This window comes from Anas platyrhynchos, chromosome 2 (assembly GCF_047663525.1).
Source record: "Anas platyrhynchos isolate ZD024472 breed Pekin duck chromosome 2, IASCAAS_PekinDuck_T2T, whole genome shotgun sequence".
In the NCBI taxonomy this organism is placed as follows: Eukaryota; Metazoa; Chordata; class Aves; order Anseriformes; family Anatidae; genus Anas; species Anas platyrhynchos.
Window position 1 is genome coordinate 152,633,425 of NC_092588.1, and position 20,587 is coordinate 152,654,011.

General features: G+C 39.9%; 1 protein-coding gene across 14 annotated transcripts in view; it reads left to right on the forward strand.

Annotated features, from left to right (window-relative positions):
* KMT2C (lysine methyltransferase 2C) overlaps positions 1–20,587 on the forward strand; it is a 195,964-nt gene that overhangs the window by 120,577 nt on the left and 54,800 nt on the right. For 12 of the 14 annotated variants that reach the window (XM_072033849.1, XM_072033848.1, XM_072033844.1 and 9 more), the window contains 8 exons: positions 2,168–2,284; positions 5,947–6,048; positions 6,232–6,336; positions 7,459–7,640; positions 8,389–8,553; positions 9,156–9,265; positions 15,934–15,999; positions 17,473–17,685. In XM_072033849.1, coding sequence (XP_071889950.1) covers positions 2,168–2,284; positions 5,947–6,048; positions 6,232–6,336; positions 7,459–7,640; positions 8,389–8,553; positions 9,156–9,265; positions 15,934–15,999; positions 17,473–17,685 — 1,060 coding nt within the window. The remainder of the gene's footprint in view (positions 1–2,167; positions 2,285–5,946; positions 6,049–6,231; positions 6,337–7,458; positions 7,641–8,388; positions 8,554–9,155; positions 9,266–15,933; positions 16,000–17,472; positions 17,686–20,587) is intronic. The other 2 variants (XM_072033851.1, XM_072033857.1) reach the window with 1 other exon arrangement.

A 20,587-nucleotide genomic window follows, 5' to 3' on the forward strand; every position in this document is an offset into this window, starting at 1 on the left:
TACATAGCTGTCAAAGTAAGTTAGGTGAGAAAGAAAATGTCCTTAAGACTGGCAGGAAGGTAAGGCAGGCGCTGAAAGGAGCAGAGCTCTGAGGTGGGGCTTGAATTGGTTGCTGTGGAGAAGCCTTGCAGAGAGTGGATTCAAAGTGACAGCGTTTTTAGCTTATGGGGGAATAAAGAACACCGTTCCTGCCTATTTGGATGGACCAAAGCCTGCATGCACAGTGCTGGTTACCATTTAAAATACCTGCAGAAACTAAATGGAATTTAGTTTTTTTAATGACCAAAAATTTAAATGATGAAACACTAACAAATAGCTGTAGGTTCCAAATAAGTTATTTCCATCTCACTTTAACACTCATGCTATTTTTATTTTAATTTGACATTAGCTTAGCTTTTGCTGCTTCAAGCATTAATTTCCAGCTTACTGTTCAGCATTAACATTGGTACACGTACGTGCTTATTCCTACTAGCTCCGTGAAAATAACACTACTGATATGTAATCTGAACGATACGGCATAAGAAACATGTCCGAAGAGTATCCATTTTAATAAGAATTGATGCTTGTATGTCCTGTCTGTGCATATGTATTAACTCCATATATATGTAAGGACAACATTATCCCTTCACCTGTACTACATATAAATTCTTGAGCCATCAGTGGTGTCCTTCCTCTCGCTTCCTAAAGTAGTGTTGCATTACATCGCCTCATTTTATAAGAGTAAATCAGTTGAAACAGATGGATGTTGATTAAAAATTAACATTGAGATACCTGAATTCCCCCTTGATTTTTGACCATAAGCTTGTATATCGTCTTTAAATCGAGAGATGGCATATTTGAAAAATCCTGTTGGTAGCACTGAGCCCATAATGTTGCTTTCCATCCACAGAGCTCCCAACTCTGTCAGCAGAAACTGTTCGTGTATTTTGGTGACACTGTCCCAAGGAGCTTTGTTGCTCAATCAACATCATTTCATTGAGTAAATGCTTTGTCTTGGCATTAAAAGTAGTCTTCAGCAAATTTTTAGGTACATGCACATTCTGGATACTCTGTGGATGGATTTGGGCTATTTTAGGAGCAGAGATTATTCACATACTTGAAATCAATTAATAATCTTGCTTATTTGGTAGCAGTAGAGGTGCTCTCTTGGATGTATACTATAATTATCAGCATTTACAGAGAGCAGAGCTCTGAAATACAAGCTCTGTGAAGGTGCATCATATGGCCAGAACTCAGGGACATTGTCAGGGTGTTCATTTTCTCTCTGGAAGCGAGGAGGGAGTTCCTCTTACAGTTTGTATTCAGTTCATTTTGAAATAATAATTAAAAAAAAAATTAAACTGAGTCACAGGAGCAATATCAGGTAACTATTATTATTATTAAATATATATATATATATTTGCTTTTCTGCAGTAAGTTGTAATTGAACGTACTTTGTGAATGCTCCAAGAGCACAGAAGCACCACAGCTGTATGTCTCTGCATATAAAATAAGGGAAGAGGGAAAAGGTGGTGTCTCAAATAAGTGTGTATTTTCTAAGAGAAGTATACTGTTATGGGGCGTATTGATCTGAGTATGATTGATATAATTAATATAAAAAGCTCTCTCTGTATCTGCTGAATTAAGAGAGTTCAATGGAGCCAGCTCCTACTTCACTTTGGGAACAGGATTGAGCCCTAACAAACTGCAGTGTTTGCTTGATCATTATTAGCATAAGAAAAGTATCTATGATTGCAATTAATCAAGGGTCCAGACCACAAGCAGAACTCATCTGATTGAGATGGCTGTTTAAAAAAAAGTGAATCATACAATAGAGGGTATTTACTTTGGGTACTTTGCAATGTGGAAAAGATGCCATATGCCATATTTCTTGCCATATTTCCAGTTAATCCCAAACAGAAAATAAATATTTCTGGGTTTGGCTGTATTCTCACTGATGATAAAGGTGATCATATTAATTCATATAAGTAGTTATAGGAGTTCGAGGTAATTCGCAATGACTTATGCAGTAACTGGGTGACTGTGGTCTAGTGTGCCCTTGTATGCTTGAAACCATAGGTTTTGGTTTTTTTACTTGTATTTTTCCCTAGATACATTGAACAAGTTTGAATCCCTTATAACAAAAGGATTTCAGATTGCATTTAAATCGTTATCTTATATTGAATAGGGCCGTGGATCAGGATTCCCGGGGAAGCGGAGGCCTCGTGGTGCAGGTCTTTCGGGACGAGGTGGCAGAGGTAGATCGAAACTGAAAAATGGAGTTGGGACTGTAGTCATTCCAGGGGTAAGAACATTTATTTTTAACTCATATTGTAGTCTGTTAATGTAACATAACCTAATCCAGCTGTAATTCGTCATTAAAATGTTGTGTTAACCAAATAACACTAAAAAGTAGAGGTATTCCATAAAACCTGGTTGTTATTACGTGTGATTATGAACTAGAGAACTGAAGCAAAGCGGACCTGAGGCAATTTTATGCTGCTCTTGCCACTTAAAGGGACAACTGCTGGGAAACTTGGCGTACTCCTTGCACTTCCTCAAGTGGAAAACGTGCCAAGTAAATGCAGTATTCATTGGAGCAACAGAAAAGGGGAGAACAAAACATGTGCATACAACTAACAGCAGTTTTAGCAGATCAGCCCAGAGGTGGGGCTACCCAGGGGACCAAACCTGATGGCTGAGGGAAGAGAACAGGAACAGAAGAGCCGTAGAGAACGAGATACTTCAACGGTTTGTGGCTCAGGAACTAGCTGAACAGGAGGTGGTGTCTTTGTCTTGGACACCCTCTGTTGAAGTTCTCGTTCATAAATTTGCCTGTGTGCTTCTAATAACTTTTGATGGTTAACTAACCTTTTTTGGTTCTACAGCTCGTGAGCCTGTTGGATACAAGAATACCTCTTTCAATTTGTTTCTCCTCCTGAGTGTCCTTAGAGGAGAGACCATTGAGAGCTGTTTGGTTTTTGTTTTTTTTATTAACCTCCTGCCACTCAGGTTTTATAAATTTCTGTCATTCCTCCTCCTTTGCCTTACACTCATTTTTTGGTAGCTTGGCGAATCCCAGTATTTTCTGTTGTATGGAAGCTACTGCAGACTTTTGACCTTCCTTGTTATTTGTTGTCTTCCTTTTTTAAACTTTATCCATGTTGACTTTGGTCTGACATTTTATAAACCAGAACTCAGCTTTATTAAGTTCTTATGTAGCTCTTCACAATTGTCTTTCATTTTTTATTACCTTGAATATCTTAATATTGTTGGCAAGCTTTGTCACCTTGCTCCTTGATCAATCTTCCAGACTGTGTGTGTCGAACACCAGGGCCTGTTGGCAGCCATCCCTATCAGGCTTCTAGTGCACTTACTCTAATTTGTTTCCTCTAAAAAAAAAAAGTTTAGCTGCCTTTTTTTTTTTTTTTTAAAAAAAAAGAGCTCTGGTGAGTGACTTTGCCAAAACAATTTGGCAGTGAAGTAAATTACATCAGTCACATTTCCCTGTCTCTGGGCTTGCTGACGCCTTGAGAGAAACCCAATAGATCATGATTTAACATACCTAAGGCTTCCTTGACTCTTTAACAAAATGTTATATATATATATATATATATCGATGTGGCTGCAAGTTCTCTGTTACGATCAGATGTTAGATGTCCTGTTTGATGGTACCTGGCTTCCCCCCCCCCAAGAATTTTGAGAAAACGCCAGTTACATTTGTCATCTCCCATTCCTATAGCACTGAGTGATTTGCAGCAAGTGGTTGCTCACTGCAGTTGATAGTTAAGCTATTTCATACTTGGAGTCCTTTTAAAATCTTTGTGATCTGCAATCCAGTTCTGCTCCTTGGAAGAGGAGAGATTTTGGTATAAAAATTGTGGGAAATGTGGATTGCAAAAAAATAATATTTTTTTTTCTGCTGTGGATTTGCCATCTTTGAACATTCTTGTTACAGTTTGATTGTCAAGCAGCCCTGTAGATTTTGACAGGCTTCCTCTTCATGTTGAGAAATGGACTTGCTCATTTTTATGTCTTCGTTAAGTAATTCCTCTGACTCTTTAGAACTGCTTTTTTGTGTTCTTACATACTGTCTGCTTGAGCTTATACAACATTCAGGCATTCACATGATTATTTTGATCTTTGTACTTCAAAAGAAGCCACATTTTCTAGAACAAAATCTTAAAAATTGTAACTGAACAGAGAATATTCAGTGAGGTTAAGTGGTATAAATACAAAATGGCCATCACTGTCCACAGTTCCCTGTAGAAATTTGCTCCTATGACATATAAAGTAAATGGCAACTTTTCTGCTTCAGATTTCTATGATGCAGCTGTCTTGTAATAATGTGGGTGAAGGTAGCAATGCGAAGATAAAACACAAATACCTGCCTTTTGCCAGATAAGGGGTTGAAATAGGAATATTTTCAGCCCTTTTGCACAAACTCAGTCTTACGGGATCATGACCAGTGGACAACTAAATGAACCTGAAAGCTTCTTCACACACCTTGGGAATGGGGTAGCAGGAGGAGACAGGTTAAGCCCAGTTGGCTCACGGCTGGTGTTAGGCACACATCAAAACTTCAGTGATCCTGTCCTTCACATTCTGCTCTTGCATTTGTGGAGGCAGCTCTGAGAACTTCGTGCAACCTGTGGAAACACATGTGAGGGAAAAGCTCTCCCTGAACATCTCAAGAGGTGGTTCGGGTGTTTTTTGGTTAATTAGTTCCAGCTGCAGAGCTCTCAGCAATACAGTAATTAAGGCACGGTAACAGTATACTCATACTCCCTTTTTAGCTGTTTCTCAGTAAATGCTGATTTTCAGCAAGTCTATCCGAAGGGTTCCTGTAGCTGTTATAACAGTATTTACATTTGTCTCTAGTGATGTTTGGATTTGTAAAGCATTTAAAGTATTACTTAAACAAAACTAGCTAAATAAGACTTAAGCTGTATTTAAAATAATCCACATTTATAAAGCAAGAACAGCTGGTAAAACAAAGTTACGCTTCTCTAGCATGCATTATTTTATTTTTTTCATAGAAATGTGTGCTCTTCTCTTCCAAGCTTTCATGGCCACTGCTGCTTCAGAGAGTAAATGCCTAGGCCTGTTAATGGAAATTCACGGGTGGGAAACTGTGGAAAGCAGGATTTACATGAAAGTCCGAACACAGTTAAAGCATTCACTGATCTTTTTATCATGACTCTCCCAAAATCAGTAGGTCTTCCTGTCTTCTTTGAGAGTAATGATGCCCTTAATCAAGAGATTGATAGGCTATAGTAAGGACTTACAGACTGAGAACAAAACAACAGATTCAAGTTCTCTGTTCAGTGCAAATTTTTATGGGCAAATCCATACAAGCCTAATAAAGACCTTGTGGAGTGCATCCTGACTCTTGCAACTTCTGAACTCTTGGTCATTTCTCTAACACAGCTGGAACCTTAGCTAAACCACATTTTAGGCAATACGGGACAAGTTACATTTCTGTGAATGCTTTCTGAGTTCATACTGAAAGCATGTCACTGCAATTAACTTTTCAGTAAGAAGAACTTCAGTGTTTAAAGACAGGAAAAAGGGCAGGCTTGGTCACAATACGACAAATTCTGCTTAGTGATTTTTTTCTTAGACTGCCTCTTTCCTTCAATTTCCATTTTAAAGTACATGGGGTAACAGGTAAAGGTGAACAAAAGAGAGGAAGAGAACGTGTCTGTAAAACTGAGGGTGGTGATACTTGTATTCGTGTGGAAAGCATTGTTAATTAGTACAACAATTTCTCATTAAGATAGCTTTGTGTGGAAGTTTGTACCATGTGAAGAAACAAATGCACAGACTTCTGGTGTATCCTCTTAAGCTTGCATTCTCCAGTAGTATTAAAAAACTAACATATTTAAAGGATAGATTTTGTCTTCTTTCGTGGCTTAGAAAATATGATGTGTTTGCTAACTATGTTGTGGTTTTTTTTTGGTATAGGTCACAACTATGGATATCTCATCTAACAAAGATGAGGAAGAAAACTCAATGCATAATACAGTTGTCCTCTTCTCTAGCAGTGACAAGTTCACTCTCCATCAGGTTAGGCTAATAGTTACTCAGGCTTTCATTTTGTTTGTTTCCTTGCTTTTAATTTAAAAACGTAAATGAATGTCATTGCTAAGAGTTGCATCATAGAGCAAACTAGCTGGATTTTACAGTTACATGTTTTCAGAATTTACTGTCTGGCATGTGTTGAAAATCTGCACGTTTCTGTAATTTCAGGATATGTGCGTAGTTTGTGGGAGTTTTGGCCAAGGTGCTGAGGGCAGGTTGCTCGCCTGCTCTCAATGCGGTCAGTGTTACCATCCATACTGTGTCAGTATTAAGGTGAGTGCTTTGTACGTAAGAGATGGCTTGATTACACTGCTTTCATATTGTGCCTTAATAGCACTATGCTGCCTTTGGTTTTGTGGTAATTAGGGGAGTCATTAACTTGTTAGATATTCTTCAGCTAATGTGACCATTATTTGTACGCGACTTGTGAAAGACTTTAATTAAATGTCATTTTATAGTATGCATCGCCTCAAGAGAAATTAACCTTTCTGTAATTTCACAACCATAAATAGCACTGATTATCCAGCAGTTGGTTAAAATAACAGTTGGAGATATAAGCTTAAAACCTAAATACAAGCAAAATTAAAAACAAAAAATTATAATGCATCTTCATTTACTACAGGCATAAGGTTTAGTCGATTCAGTTTGTCTGTTGGCTGTCAGAATTGACAGCAGTTGGAGTGGATAATTAATATATTTTACTTTCATTGATCTAGGAGAATTTGTGAAAATTAAATACGAATGGTATGAGTTGATTTAGGAAAGGCATAATAAGCTGCTTACTGCAATATATAAACTAAACACTATTATATAAGTGCATCTGTGTAGAAGTGACTTCTTGAAACGTTTCAGAGTATTTTAAATGTTTTATTTTAAATTTACTTTACAAAACATTATATGCATTCTTCGTACAATTATACTTCGGTTTGCATTTATATACCACTCGTTATTTAATAAACAATAAATTATTAGCTTTGGATGATTGAAACCCTAGCACTGGCTATCACAAATAATTTAGGAAAGATACAGGATTCTTGGTGATGTGAATACTGGCTTTACTACATACCTGAAAAAAACAGCAGTATGTTCTCTTTCTTCCTTGTGGGACCCAGCCACTCCTATAAGGAATAAACTATCCTACATGTAGACCATTATCAGTATGTATTCTCTGACATACTAGTTTACCTGAAATTGTATTCCAGAACAGTATCAGCACCAACATAGAGTTCTGTCTCTTTGATCCATTCCCATTTAGTGAATTTTCACCAAGTTTGATAAATGGCTACTTGGGATGTAGAGAAGAGCATTTCGTGCTGCACTAGACAGGCCTTCATTTTTACAGTGACCACACTTCAGAGAGCAATGTTCAAATAATTTTCACCTTGGCATTTGCAGATTACTAAAGTGGTGCTTAGTAAAGGCTGGAGGTGTTTGGAGTGTACGGTGTGTGAAGCCTGTGGGAAAGCTACAGATCCAGGAAGGCTGCTGCTCTGTGATGACTGCGACATCAGCTACCACACTTACTGCTTAGATCCGCCCCTGCAGACCGTTCCAAAAGGAGGCTGGAAGTGCAAATGGTGTGTTTGGCTTGGGTGTCAGGAATACTGGCCTTTTTTGTTCTTTTTTCTTATTTGTAATGCCAATTTCACTGTAATAAAGTTTTAGTTTTATTGAAGTTAGGTGTATTAAACAAAGCAAACAAAATAGTTGTGGATTGTTTCATTCAGTTTGCGGTTTAATATGGAAACAGTCACCTCCTCTTAATACAGTTGCTTAGTGCCAAAACCCAGGTAAGTAGAGGTGGACAATATTTTTCTTTTGAAACTTTGAGACAAAAAATCCTAATCTAAGTTCATTGAAACAGTTGGAAAAATTAATGGGCACTTCACCGAATTGCTTTCAAGATAAAAACCCTTTGAAAACCATTCGTGTTACTTGGGTGAAGTACAAACAAAATAGACCTCTCGCATGGCCAAGTCTTTTTATCTCAAACTGAATACTAACTGAAAGCAGGAACTCTTTTGACCTGTTAAGCTGTTAAAAACACCCTTCCACCTGTTCTGCAGATTGAAACGACTTCTTATATAGGAACTGCTTTAAAAAGTATCAAAAGTACTGGTAATGTTCAAAATCTAAATAATAAATTTTCAACCAAGTAAAATATTTTGACCTGAAATAAGATGTTATTGTGTCGTTACCTCCTCCCCATTGCTTAGTGATGTAAAACTTAAATTATTCATGCAGCTCTGAGTTAGGAGGGTTTTAAAGCCACAAAACGGTTGTGTTTAGGACTAAAAGTAATAGATCATTTTGTCTGTTCTGCAGGTGTGTTTGGTGCAGACACTGTGGAGCAACTTCACCGGGTTTAAGATGCGAATGGCAAAATAATTACACACAGTGTGCTCCCTGTGCAAGTTTGTCTACCTGCCCCATCTGCTATCGCACTTACAGGGATGAAGAGCTTATAATTCAGTGTAGACAATGTGATCGGTAAGGATTTCTACTGTTTGACATTTTTTCTCCTGGTTAAGGCTTATTTTAATTTTTTTCTCGTAATGTAAAAGCATAAAGATGAAGGGAATGGTCTTGTGGTAAAGAACACTGGATTGAATCTCAGAAGTCTCATATTGGTTCGTAACTAGTTGTACCATAGACTTAATAACTGTATGACTCTGGGCAACTTAATTATTTTGTGCCTCATTTTCCACCTCTGTAAAAAGAAAATAAAATTACCTCACACGACTGTCGTTGTGAGGCTACATCTAGATTACCTTGTGTCAACTGAGTAGTTAAGATGACTGCAAATACAGGGAGAAATTATAATACTAAGACATATTTGCTTCGGGGACGTTATTTTACAGTTTTCCTTCCTACGAAGGGAAATAGGTAATGTGATACTGTATATCCAGTATTTTAACACACACCACCATAGAGGATTGCTCTATATGGAGAACCTGATTCCTTGTTTCTCCCTAAAAGGATTTAACTTAACAAGTATTTCACATTTACTTGGACCATATACTGATACTTGGGTCTCCTAAAACACCACATATTTCCTTTAAATTGTATTTTTTCCCCCACTTAATTTCTAGATGGATGCATGCAATCTGTCAGAACTTAAACACAGAGGAGGAAGTGGAAAACATAGCTGATATGGGTTTTGACTGTACCATTTGTAGGCCATACATACCACCAACAAACGGTAAGAAGACAATTGAAACCAATGGCAGGACTGCACACTGCAATAAATAGGTTTGGGAATGGGTTATGGTTCTTGTCTGTGGTGGAGAGTTGGCTCGTTGTAGAAGCAAGATTTTTTGTTTTTGTTTTAAAGGCCTTCTGGAAGTGTCCTCAGCTCTTTCTCACCCCCTAGTGATTGGCTGTCAGGACATCCCTGCAGCAAAAGACAACCTAGCGGGGGGAATTCTAGACAGATTTATTGAAGATAATTTGGGTAAATTTGGGTGTTTGATGTTGAAAGGGTAAAACACATCTCACTTTGTTGAGCAGAATAAAGAAAGCCCAGTTCTCTAAACATCTGAATTGTGGAAGAATATTAAAATCAATTCCAAGCAAAAAATGTTCTATATATCAGGACTTTGAGGCCCTCTGTAGCAGTGGTAACAACACAACCACAGTCCCTACAAGCATCTTTCCCCTCCTTTCCCATGTTTTGTTAACACCACTCCGTAAGCTCTCCCAGTATTTAAGACCAGTTCCTTCCCTAGCTCTGGTCTTCGAAAAAAATCTCCATATGTTCATGCTTGGGAGTCTCCTTTTTTTTTTGTGTGTGTGTTAGTTAAAATGCATATTCTTCCTAATGAATTTTGTTCTTCTCTGCACATGTTGTCAGTGAATATACCAACTTCTTTTTTAGTCAGTAGTATGCAATTCCACAGCATTGGTACTTCAGAAGCTGAGGTTTACTGCAGTTTTTCTCTTTGAGCACAGCTACACCATCTGGTTCTGTGGGATGGTAGTGGTTAATTTTATAGTGAGTGGCCTGTCAGCAATTAGATTGGCCTATTAGATGATTTATGGTCTTGCTGCAAGAATAGTATCCTGGGTCTGTTTTCTCTGCATGTCAGCTCAGAGGAGTTTCTGCTTCAGTCTGCTGCTTTAACAGAGCACTGACACCTCTACATATATTTTTTTTAGAATAATAGTATGTTAAAATGTTCACATTAACCCATTATTGGGGTATCATCAGAGTGTGAGAATGTGGAGGAGGAAGGAACAAGGACTAAGCAAATGTTTCAAAAAATACACACCAGGAGGATTTCGGGAAGATTGGCTTTCTTATCAAGAGTTGGCTATACTATGAGGCTTGTGTTTGAGAGGTCTGCCAAAAAAAGTTCAATGGAGCATCTGATGTGCCTTTATGCCTCATGTCCTCATAACACTGTGACACAGTAATTGTAACTTACTCATGTAGCCTTGGAAGTTTGTGTACTTGCTTGTATAAATTGATCAACTATATACACATGATAGTGGAACACTTCTAAGTATCCCACTTCTGTCACTCTTACAAGTGAGAATGACTTAATGCTTGTGTATTTCTACAAGTCACTTCATCTTTGTAATCTGCTTTTGCAAATTCAAAGCAAAAAAGGGGTTGTAAGTGGGAAAAACAGGCAACTTGTAGATACAACACAGGTTTTTGTTTATTTTGGTAATAAGCTTTGGGCACTTAAAACACAAAGGTCCAGGTAAGAAATACTGCCCCTTCCTATCTCTTATGAGCTGGCAGAGCTGCCTTTTAGAAGACAGTAAAGGCCCCAGTATATGAGATGGAATAACTTTAGAAAGTGGTGTAAGAGATGTTTCACCTCCAGTCATAAACTGGCCCCCGAGTTAGTCTTTTTTGCACACCAGTGTGGAGTTGTGTTGTATAAGTTTGTCTTCTGAGAATAGGAGCCAGTCCCGCAACATCTGTAAGAAAGTTGCCCACCCTTCTTTGCAGGTTTTTTTCCCACTTTTATGAGACACATTTCTCTGATTATTCTTTTTGGTTTTGACTCAGCATTTATATGAAGTCTTTAACATGTGTACATTTGCACAACTGCATGTCTGAATGTCATTTGGTGCATGTTCGTGGAAATACTTGCATGTTCTTTTATATGAAATGTTCCAGTGTTTTGTTAATTTGTCTACAACTCTTTTGAAAATTCTAATTTTTTTGTTTCTAGGTGAGAGCAGTAAGCATTTGTTGACCTTAGAGAAACAAATATTAGTATAAATAGTATAAATATACGTAGTATGTAGTATAATATAGTATAAATACTTTGTATACTATAGAGTGGTTTTCTTATTGGAATGGCTCCTTCTCTTTCCATCTGAAGTACCACAGAGGATGTTGATGTGTTGCAAACATCATTACAAGTTTAACTACTTTATCTGCAGAATAAGCAAGGGCCCCTCAACCTCATAATTTGCCAGTACATTATGGATGAAGTAGGTGTCCTATTGGTAGAAAGTAAATACCTTCTAAAATATAAGCATTGAGAAAGAGTTTCCATTTTTCTCTCTTCAGAAAACAGGAACTTGAAGAGCTCTTCCCTGTCTAATCTTAAGAACATCAGCTGCATATCTGATAATCTTAAAATCATCTTCTTTGTGAAACAGAAATAAAACACAATTTATTTATTTTTCGTCTTTAACTTACATTAGTATCCATAGCCAGCACGTGGTAAAACTTGTTTCAGAGCAGTATGCCATAAACCTCCATTTCTAGACTGCTGTGAAATACTCATCTCTAATCATTGTTTCTTCAGGTTGCTTTTAATGTGGTCTTAAGTTACAGGATAGGATCATAGAATCATCTAGGTTAGAAAAGGCCTTCAAGATCATCAGGTCCAGTCATCAACCCGACCTGCTGAGTTCCATCACTAGACCACGTGTCTGAGTGCTGTGTCCACACATCTCTTCAATACTTCCAGGGATGGGGACTCCACCACATCCCTTGGTGGCCCATTCCAATGCTTGACGACCTTCTCCAAGATGAAATTCTTCCTAATGTCCAATCTAAACCTACCCTGGCACAACTTGAGACTGTTTCTTCATGTCTTATCATCGTAACCTGAGAAAAGAGACCAACACCTTCCTTGCTGCAGCTTCCACTCAGGTAGTTGCAGAGAGTGATGAGGTCTCCCCTCAGCCTCCTTTTCTCCAGACTAAACAACCCCAGTTCCCTCAGCTGTTCTTATATGTCTTGTTTTCTGATCCCTTCACATGCTCAAGCAACTTGATCTCCTTTTGTAGTGCCCAAAACTGAATTCAGTTCAGGTGCAGTCTTGCCAGTGCTGCATACAATGGGACAATCCCTTCCCCAGTCCTGCTGGCCCACTATTTCTGGTGCAGGCCAGGATGCTGTTGGCCTTCTTGGCCACCTGGGTACATGCTGGCTCATGTTCAGCCAGCTGTTGACCAACACCCCCAGGTCCTTTTCTGCTGGGCACCTTTCCATGCACTCTTGCCCAAGCCCATACTGCTGCATCAGGTTGTTTATGACCCAAGTGCAGCACCCAAAACTTACCTTTGTTGAATCGTGATCAGGCTCAAGACTGAACTCCATTCACCAGGGCTCCATAACCTTTCCTGGTGATGACAAGCCTGCAGTTCCCTGGATTTTCCTTCCGGCCCTTCCTGTAAGCTGGAGTCATGTTCTCTAACTTGCACTCAGCTGGGATCTCCCTGCTCAGCCAGGACTGCTGGTAAATTACTGAAAGTGGCTTGGCAAGCACTTGGGCCAGCACCTCCAGTACCCTTGGAGGTAAATATGTCCTCCAGCATGTAGTAGAATTGGTTTTCTGTTGTAGAAAAGGTTTTCTAATTTAGTTTGAATGTTGTCGTGACTGAGTACTGGCAACTGCTGTAGGTAGCAGCAACTTTTGCCTCTGTGCTGTAACTCTTGCACATTCAGGAGAGAGATGTGCATCTCACCCACAGCCATAGATTCTCCAGACAAGCAAATCTCAACCATCTCCCCATAATTTCTGCCTTCTGCCATTTGCCTTTGTGCATCATCACTTAGCTTGTCTATGTATGCCCAAACTGTAACTTGCATCCTTTCCTTGCTTAATCCCCCACTCTCTCCATCCACAAATTCCAGCTTCCTCCTCGGTGCTGGCTTTTGTTTGTTTGTTTTTCTCTGCAGGAGGGAAAGGGAGCAGCTCTGTCTGCTTTTCTTCAGTGGGAACAGCTGAAGAGACAGGAGCTGCAAACACATGTAAATGTAACAGCTAGTTACAGCCGGTCTGGTGGTAGTTTTTGGTAGCTGCTGGTGTGTGAGTATTCTTCCTGTGGCTCAGATAAGCCTGCCCGCAGCAGCAGTGAGGGCTTCGTGTCACTTACTAATTTGGAGATGCTGAGTACTGTCGATGATCCACATCTTAGGGCTGGGATCCTCTGTTGCACAGTCTTCGTGAAACTGAATTAAGATCATCTTCATTCTAAAACTTACTGTGTGTACTTCACAGATACACAAAGTAATTAGAAGCTAAAATTTTAACTTTTGAGTTTTTAATTGTCATGTTTATTATTTCAGCTGTTACATTCCTGTAAGTGCCAGTATTTGCAAAAAAAAATCCCTGCAGTTATGCACGCTTACAGGCAAGCAGGCAGCTGATAGTACTGCGGTATTGTCTTTCTATCAAACATTTTGCACTGTCCCTTAGCCAATTCCATTTCTTCCTAGAGCTGTTAATTTCTATTACAGCTTTCTGAATCGCAGCCACCTTTCTTTTTGAAACTGTGATCTTTCTCATCATACTGTATTCCGTGCTACACTTTTTTTTAACTGAAGCCACAAAACACTGCACATCATTCGGCATGTTTAAATCCTTTTGAAAATAAGCGTATCATTTTGGTTGAACTTAGCTAAGTGCCTCAGAGAGCCCCGTCCCTTCTCTGTTCTGTTTTTTACCGATTATTTTTCCCCTTTATAGTTTTCTCCGGCTTGGAATTCCGTTTCTCCGTTATCTGTTTTATTGATTTAATCTTTAACCCGCACTCTAATTAGCTCCTTTTCTGGAAATCAGTTCAATACCATCTTCAAACGTTGTGCAACTTCTGTGAGTTGGTCTCTGAAGGCCTTGCGTTTGCTGCTATCAGCTTATTTGTTTGCCTGTTTCAAGTCTGTTCAGTCTCCAAAGCTAAAAGTGTTCTCAGTCTGATGTGGACTCCTTGTTGTATGACCTTAGAGTAAGGGCATCAAATCCCCATTCACAGCTCTCTGAATTTTCTGTTTACCTTAGATTCCAGCCCAGTAGTTGTTAGCTCTGACTTAGATACCTTGTAAATTATAATCAACGAAGGAATCAGATGAGGTCTCATTCCCCGTGGAGTATTTCTTCAAGTCTGCTGTTGTTCTGTTGTTTCAGTTCAGGGCCTTTGAGCATCTTCCATCCTGCAGCTCGTCCCATATTTTTTTGTTTCCCTCCAGCCCAGTGTCTCCTTCAAAATTTCATTTTCATTTTTTTTCTTCCTTGTTTTCTCCATCCGTGTGTGTGTATCAGTTTTTCAGTAGAGCTGATCGGCTCCTTACACGTGCTGATCACACAGAATGTTTGTTTTCTCTAGGTTATGTCATATAGTTCAGTTAGACCTTAAAAACTTTCAGAGGACTGTAATTTCTAAAGACAAGACTTTCACTTTCCTTATTTTTTATGTATGCTTAGAAAGCTTTCTCTAGATTTCAGATCTTCTAGCTACTACACCCTTATTTTGCATTTAGCACAGCATAAGTGTTATGTGGAAGCTCTTGGTCTTTTCCAAGCCTTTCTCTGTGGGTGAGGTTGGAGCACATGCAGTTGGGCTGAGAAACAAGAGCCTTCCACACGTGCTGTGCCTCAGTGGTCTGGGCTTGTGTAGTAGATGCAAATTAAAAACACCGGATGTTTGTCAGAGTCTCAGACTGAGCCTGGCTAAGATTTCTAGGAAAAAAAAAAAAAAAAAAAGAATGAGCCTTGACTGTGTGGTAATGCTAACCATGCCAAACTAACAGTTTTTTTGGTTTTAGTTCTCAGCGTTTGTGAGACACCGACTAAACAGCTAATTTTTCTTGTACCTTCTGTCTATATAATCTCTACAAAGTCACTACTAATATAAACAATCAGTCTACATACCACAGGTTAGTGAAACAGGATTACTGTGATTAAGGCAGAAGAACATTTCTACCTGCAGCAGTAGCGTGCTAGCACTGGAAGACATTTTGATCATCATTTGTTCACTCAAACTACTGCGGTGCTTCCCTGAAGCACACAAGGCAATTTTCAAACGGAGTTTCTGCTGTTCCATTTGTCAATATCCTTACCTGGAATAAGGATTACCCTTTCTAACATCAACAAGTTACGTCTGAGCTGTTCTCAGATTTGCTATTGGCCTTCCTTTCTGTCTCATTTCTGTTATATCAGACCTCTGACAGCACAGGCACAGCTGGAACCTTGTGTATGAAGCTGGCGGGAGATCCACTCCTGAGACAGTCCCTGGTTCAGAGTCCTCCTGTTACTTACACTTAGCTTAGCAAAGCCTGGACATGATGACTAGTGGAGAGGTTTCCTTAAAATCCAGTAGATCCGGTGCATGCCTGTGGAGCAGTAGAAGGAGATCATTTACCATCAAGTTCAGAGCATTTCCAGTGCCATTCTTGGCTCTAGGGAATTGGAGAACTTCAGCTGATACCAGGCTTGTTTTGTAGTCACATCTCTGTGACGCGGAAAAGCACTTTATTTCAAAGGTGCTAGTAGGTGTTGCCAACGATATTAATTAGGGAGTTTAACAGAACCGTTTGAAGGAAAATTACTTGGTAGTTTCAGTTTAAATCAAGTCACCATTTTTAAAAGTTGAAATTATTCTCCTTATATTTTTCAGTGCCTTCTTTGGACTGTTGTGATTCATCAGTTGGAGCTCAGATTATTTCAAAATCAAAAGAACTAGGTAAAGAATGTAAATGCTTAATCGTTGATCATTTAGCATATTTTAAGGGTATACTTTTACATGAGGCAAAACTTCCTTTTTGTTTTTATAACACACAACATTAACCATCCTTCCGTTATCACAGCATGCTTTTCATTTTTTTTCTTTCTCTTCTTTTTTGCCTGCCATACCTGCACTATAATAATAATAATAATAATAATAAGCTTAAAATATGCTTTGATTCTGCAGACTTAGTTGCTTGCCTTAATATTAGCAGTGATAAATAACCATGTGGCTGAGTCAAACACATACACAAATGTTTACAGGCTCAAACTGTAGGAGGACACAACTTCTCTGAATTTGTGTATTTTGTGCAAGGAATTGACAATCTTGACAAGCCTACGCCCAGGTCATTTGTTGTAATGATAGTCTCTAAGATCTTCCTGCATGTTAGGATAGCTTCCGTCACATTGGAATTTTGTTCTGCTTTATACTGCACAGTTGTTCTGAGAGAAGATTTTGCCCTCCAATCTTCAGTACGAAAAAAATAGATGAAATTTTTTAAATGAACACTCTTCTAATTCAGTACAAGAGAACAATCGTCTCTGAAGAGCTACATTCAGAACCAGCTGTGTTTTGGGATGTGACATGTTACATCAGAAAATATTTTTGGTTAAAGAGAACAAATGTTACGATGTTCATATGTTTTCAGAAACCGTGTTATCCAGTCATTATTTAATTGGCCTCAAAGAGCAGAAGCAGCATTGCAGCCTCTTTGCTATTTGCCAATTCCCTGAAAGTTCCCCAGCTTCCACTTGCAGGTGGCACTGCAGATGACGGAGACAGTCATCAGGCAGTGCCTTTCTGCATTGTCAATTAAGAACTGGGGGGAAGAGTTGATCCATAGACTCAGTTGGCATGTAACAGCTGGAGGGCGTAGCAGTCTTGCAGGTCTTGGAAGGCTTGGGTCCTACCCATGGTTTATGAATTGATATTGAGCAGCTCACTCGATACAACTTGGTTTTTGTCTGCCTATAAACCAGGGCTAATAACTCGCCTGATGGACCAAGAGTTCTGGGAGGCTAAAGCTGAGTAATAACATGAAACTGCAACACTGAGGGCTTTGGCTAATGAGCAACAGGGACCCAAGCTAAGTCTTGCATGGGTTTTTCGAGTGTTAGGGATACAGAAATACCCTGCAAGGCACCAGTTTCCATAATCAAATAGATCTGTCTAACAAGTTTTGAATGTAAGTTGTTTTGTAGCAACGTAATGGATTGTTACTGGATTTGACATCAGGCTCTAAATCATAAAGCTCTAACTGTAATGTGTAAGACAATATCAGATCTCTGTTTTATTTATACTGATTTCCTCGCTCATGAATCAGTTCCATACGTGTGAATTATTAACTCTTAAAAGTGCTATTCCTGAAGATCTAAGCCTTGAAAATTAAAGAGTTTTATATTGCTGTTATGATTCATTTAACTTTTATAGACCCACCGAAGACATACACGCAGGATGGAGTCTGCTTGACAGAATCCGGCATGTCTCAGTTACAGAGCCTCACTGTCACAGTACCTAGAAGAAAACGGACGAAACCAAAGCTTAAACTGAAGATTATAAATCAGAACAGTGTGGCTGTGCTTCAGACACCCCCGGATGCCCAGTCAGAACACTCAAGAGATGGCGAGATGGATGACAGTAGAGGTAGCGACCTACTTTTGGCATGTCTTGTATCTTGAGCGTTACACTCCGTGTTTACATTGCGTACATCGAGAGGAACATTTGGTATACTGACATTTGTGTGTCCTGTACAGAGTGCACTGTGGGAACTGCTTGGACAATAGAGTCATGGCTCATTGTTGCCCATTTCAGGGATTTTTTTGTCATCGTTCTGTTTGTGTCATCCATACCATGTGAAGCACTTTGCTAAGGCTCACAACACTGGAAATACGAATTGCCTTTTTATCTATCCCTTAGATTATTTGGGGAAATGCTCTGCACCCAGTGGGTGCAAGTGTATTTTGAGGAATCAACAGTGCAAGCACCATTTAAAAGTGGTAATGTTGGCTCAGCAAAGCGGTGTCTAGATTACTGTAGAGCTTGTATTTGAAATCAAGGAGGAAGAGGAATAAAAAAAGTTCGCTTAGAGTATTCCATTTTCTCTGAAAGAAATGAGGTGGGCTGAGCTGAGAGTCTGAGGGGAAAAATATTTCCTTGTATGTGCACAGATGAACTGAACTTTTTGTCTGTCCTTGTTTCTGAAGTAGACCTAAAGACAGAATTTAGGTTTGGAAGTGAATTCTGGGGTGTTGCTGTAGTTCAAGTCAATCACACTGTGTGCAGAGCCCTGCCAAATGGTGTGTCCAGGATAGGGAATCCAGAATTCAGTGTAGAGGAAAGAGGAGTGTTAGTACAGCATCTGAGGTTGGCGAGTGATGAAGGGGTCTGGGCTAACATGTGCCTACCAACCACCTCACACTGTAGAGCGATGAGATTTCAGTAAATTGTAGAAGCTCCTGAGAGAGCTCCTTCCACCATGTGTCTGGACATGGAGCAATGATGCGTGTGTCCTAGGGGCCAGCAGTCCTCAGTCCCATCTGAGGGCTCAGTGAGCTCAGTGAGCACAACAGCCAGACCACAAGAGACTGAAGGTGAAAGATAAGGCAGCGAAAAGAAGCACATAGGTAGGAGCAGCCAGCTTCTTTATACCTAAAATCCCCACTCTCAGGCACTGGCGTGGTGCAGCACCGCCCTCCTGCCCTCTTTGCCATGGCCTGGCTGTACATCTTGATAAAAATGTTGGTAGGAGAGGTGTTAATCCGTGGCCTGAGGAGAGGCTTAGTGAAACGGCAGGTGTGAAAGTCATTACATTAGTCATGCAGGTGTCTGTTACAAGTGGAACACGGGCACCCCACCTCACCACAATCTAAAGTGCGCTCTGTTGATGCAACATTGCCTTGTTGTTAATCAGATTAAATGTCAGGAGAAGCTTTTTTTAGATACAGAGAGTGTACTTGAGATAACTGGGTAGTTTACCCATCAGCACAGTTTCCATGTTAACTTGTTGATATAAGAATTGTTGCTGTTGTTTGATTAGCGTGTTCTTAACCCTCTGCTGTTGACTAGAAGTGTATTTTTTTATAATAGGTTCCCTGTATTTGTTTATAACCTTTAAAACAGTTAAGTAGTTTGTTTTCTTTTATTTTCTTTGGAATTTGCAGGGTTTGGTAGACTACTCCAGCATTACGCTGACTCTTAAATTTCATCTTATGCCTTCATATAGTCCACCGAGTGGGTTGTTGAAAGCAGAAATGCTTTCAGTTTTGGTTCGAAGGCATCAAGATAGAGCATTAACCACTTCCCCTGCTCTTTTTCAGTGGTTAATCATCTTTACTTTTACAGTTGTGTGCATGTATTCTATATAATGTAGTCTAACTTCGTTATCTACTTAGTGGCTTTTATAGGTATCCCTCTTCAATTTTAAAGCAAGATACATAAACGTAGTATGAGAGTATGAATGGGAGAACCAAAGCTGCCACAGACTCTAATTTAGTTCTGATCATCTTTTATTTATTCATTTATTTATTTCTGGAACATACCAAAGAAAAACACATTTGCATGTTCCACAGATGTTTGTCTTATGCATCAAGAGTTAGAGCACGCTCACATGTGTGCCTCTAACTGCACAGCACACACGTGGTAAATGGTCTGGGTTTCCTGGAAGCTCCAGGCAGAACTACGTGTGCTCTGTAGGGTGGATTGGTGCCAGTTCTTTGGACGGCTGAAGTTTTTGTGGGGGCATCAGGCTGAATATGGCCATGGCACTGCTTTGATCGGTGCAACATGGTGTAGTAATGCCCGGTAAACACGAATGATGTGGATGGCACCAAGGGGAGTGGTGCAGTTGATGTGATAGAAGGAAGGGATGACAGCCAGGGGGGTCTGGGCAGGCTGGAGAAGTGGGCCCACGTGAACCACGTGAAGTTCAACAAGGCCAAGTGCAAGGTGCTGCACCTAGGTCAGGGCAATCCCAGACATGAGCACAGACTGGGAGGTGGATGGATGGATGGAGAACGGCCCTGTGGAGAAGGGCTTGGTACTGGTGGATGAAAAATGGGACGTGAGCTGACAGAGTGCACTTGCAGCTCAGAAAGGCAATCATATCTTTGGCTGCATCAAAACAAATGTGGCCAGCAGGCTGAGGGAGGGCATTCTCCCTCTTCATCATATCTTGTGAGACCCCACTTGGAGTGCTGCATCCAGGTCTGGGGCCCCCAAAATAAGAAGGACAGGGACCTGGTGGAGCAACTCCAAAGGAGGGCCACAAAGATGATCAGAGGCTGGAGCAGCTTTTCTACAAAGACAGGCTGAGGGAGTTGGGGTTGTTCACCCTGGAGGAAGGAGATGTCCCCAGAAAGACCTTGCAGCAGCCTTTCAGGAGGTTTATAAGGAAGCTAGGGAAGGGAGACTTTGAAACAGAGTGTAGTGATGGGACAAAGGGGAATGGCTTTAAACTAAAAGAGGGTAGGGTTAGATTAGATACATGGAAGAAACTCTTTCCTATGAGGGTGGTGAGGCCTGGCCCAGGCTGCGCAGAGGAGCTGTG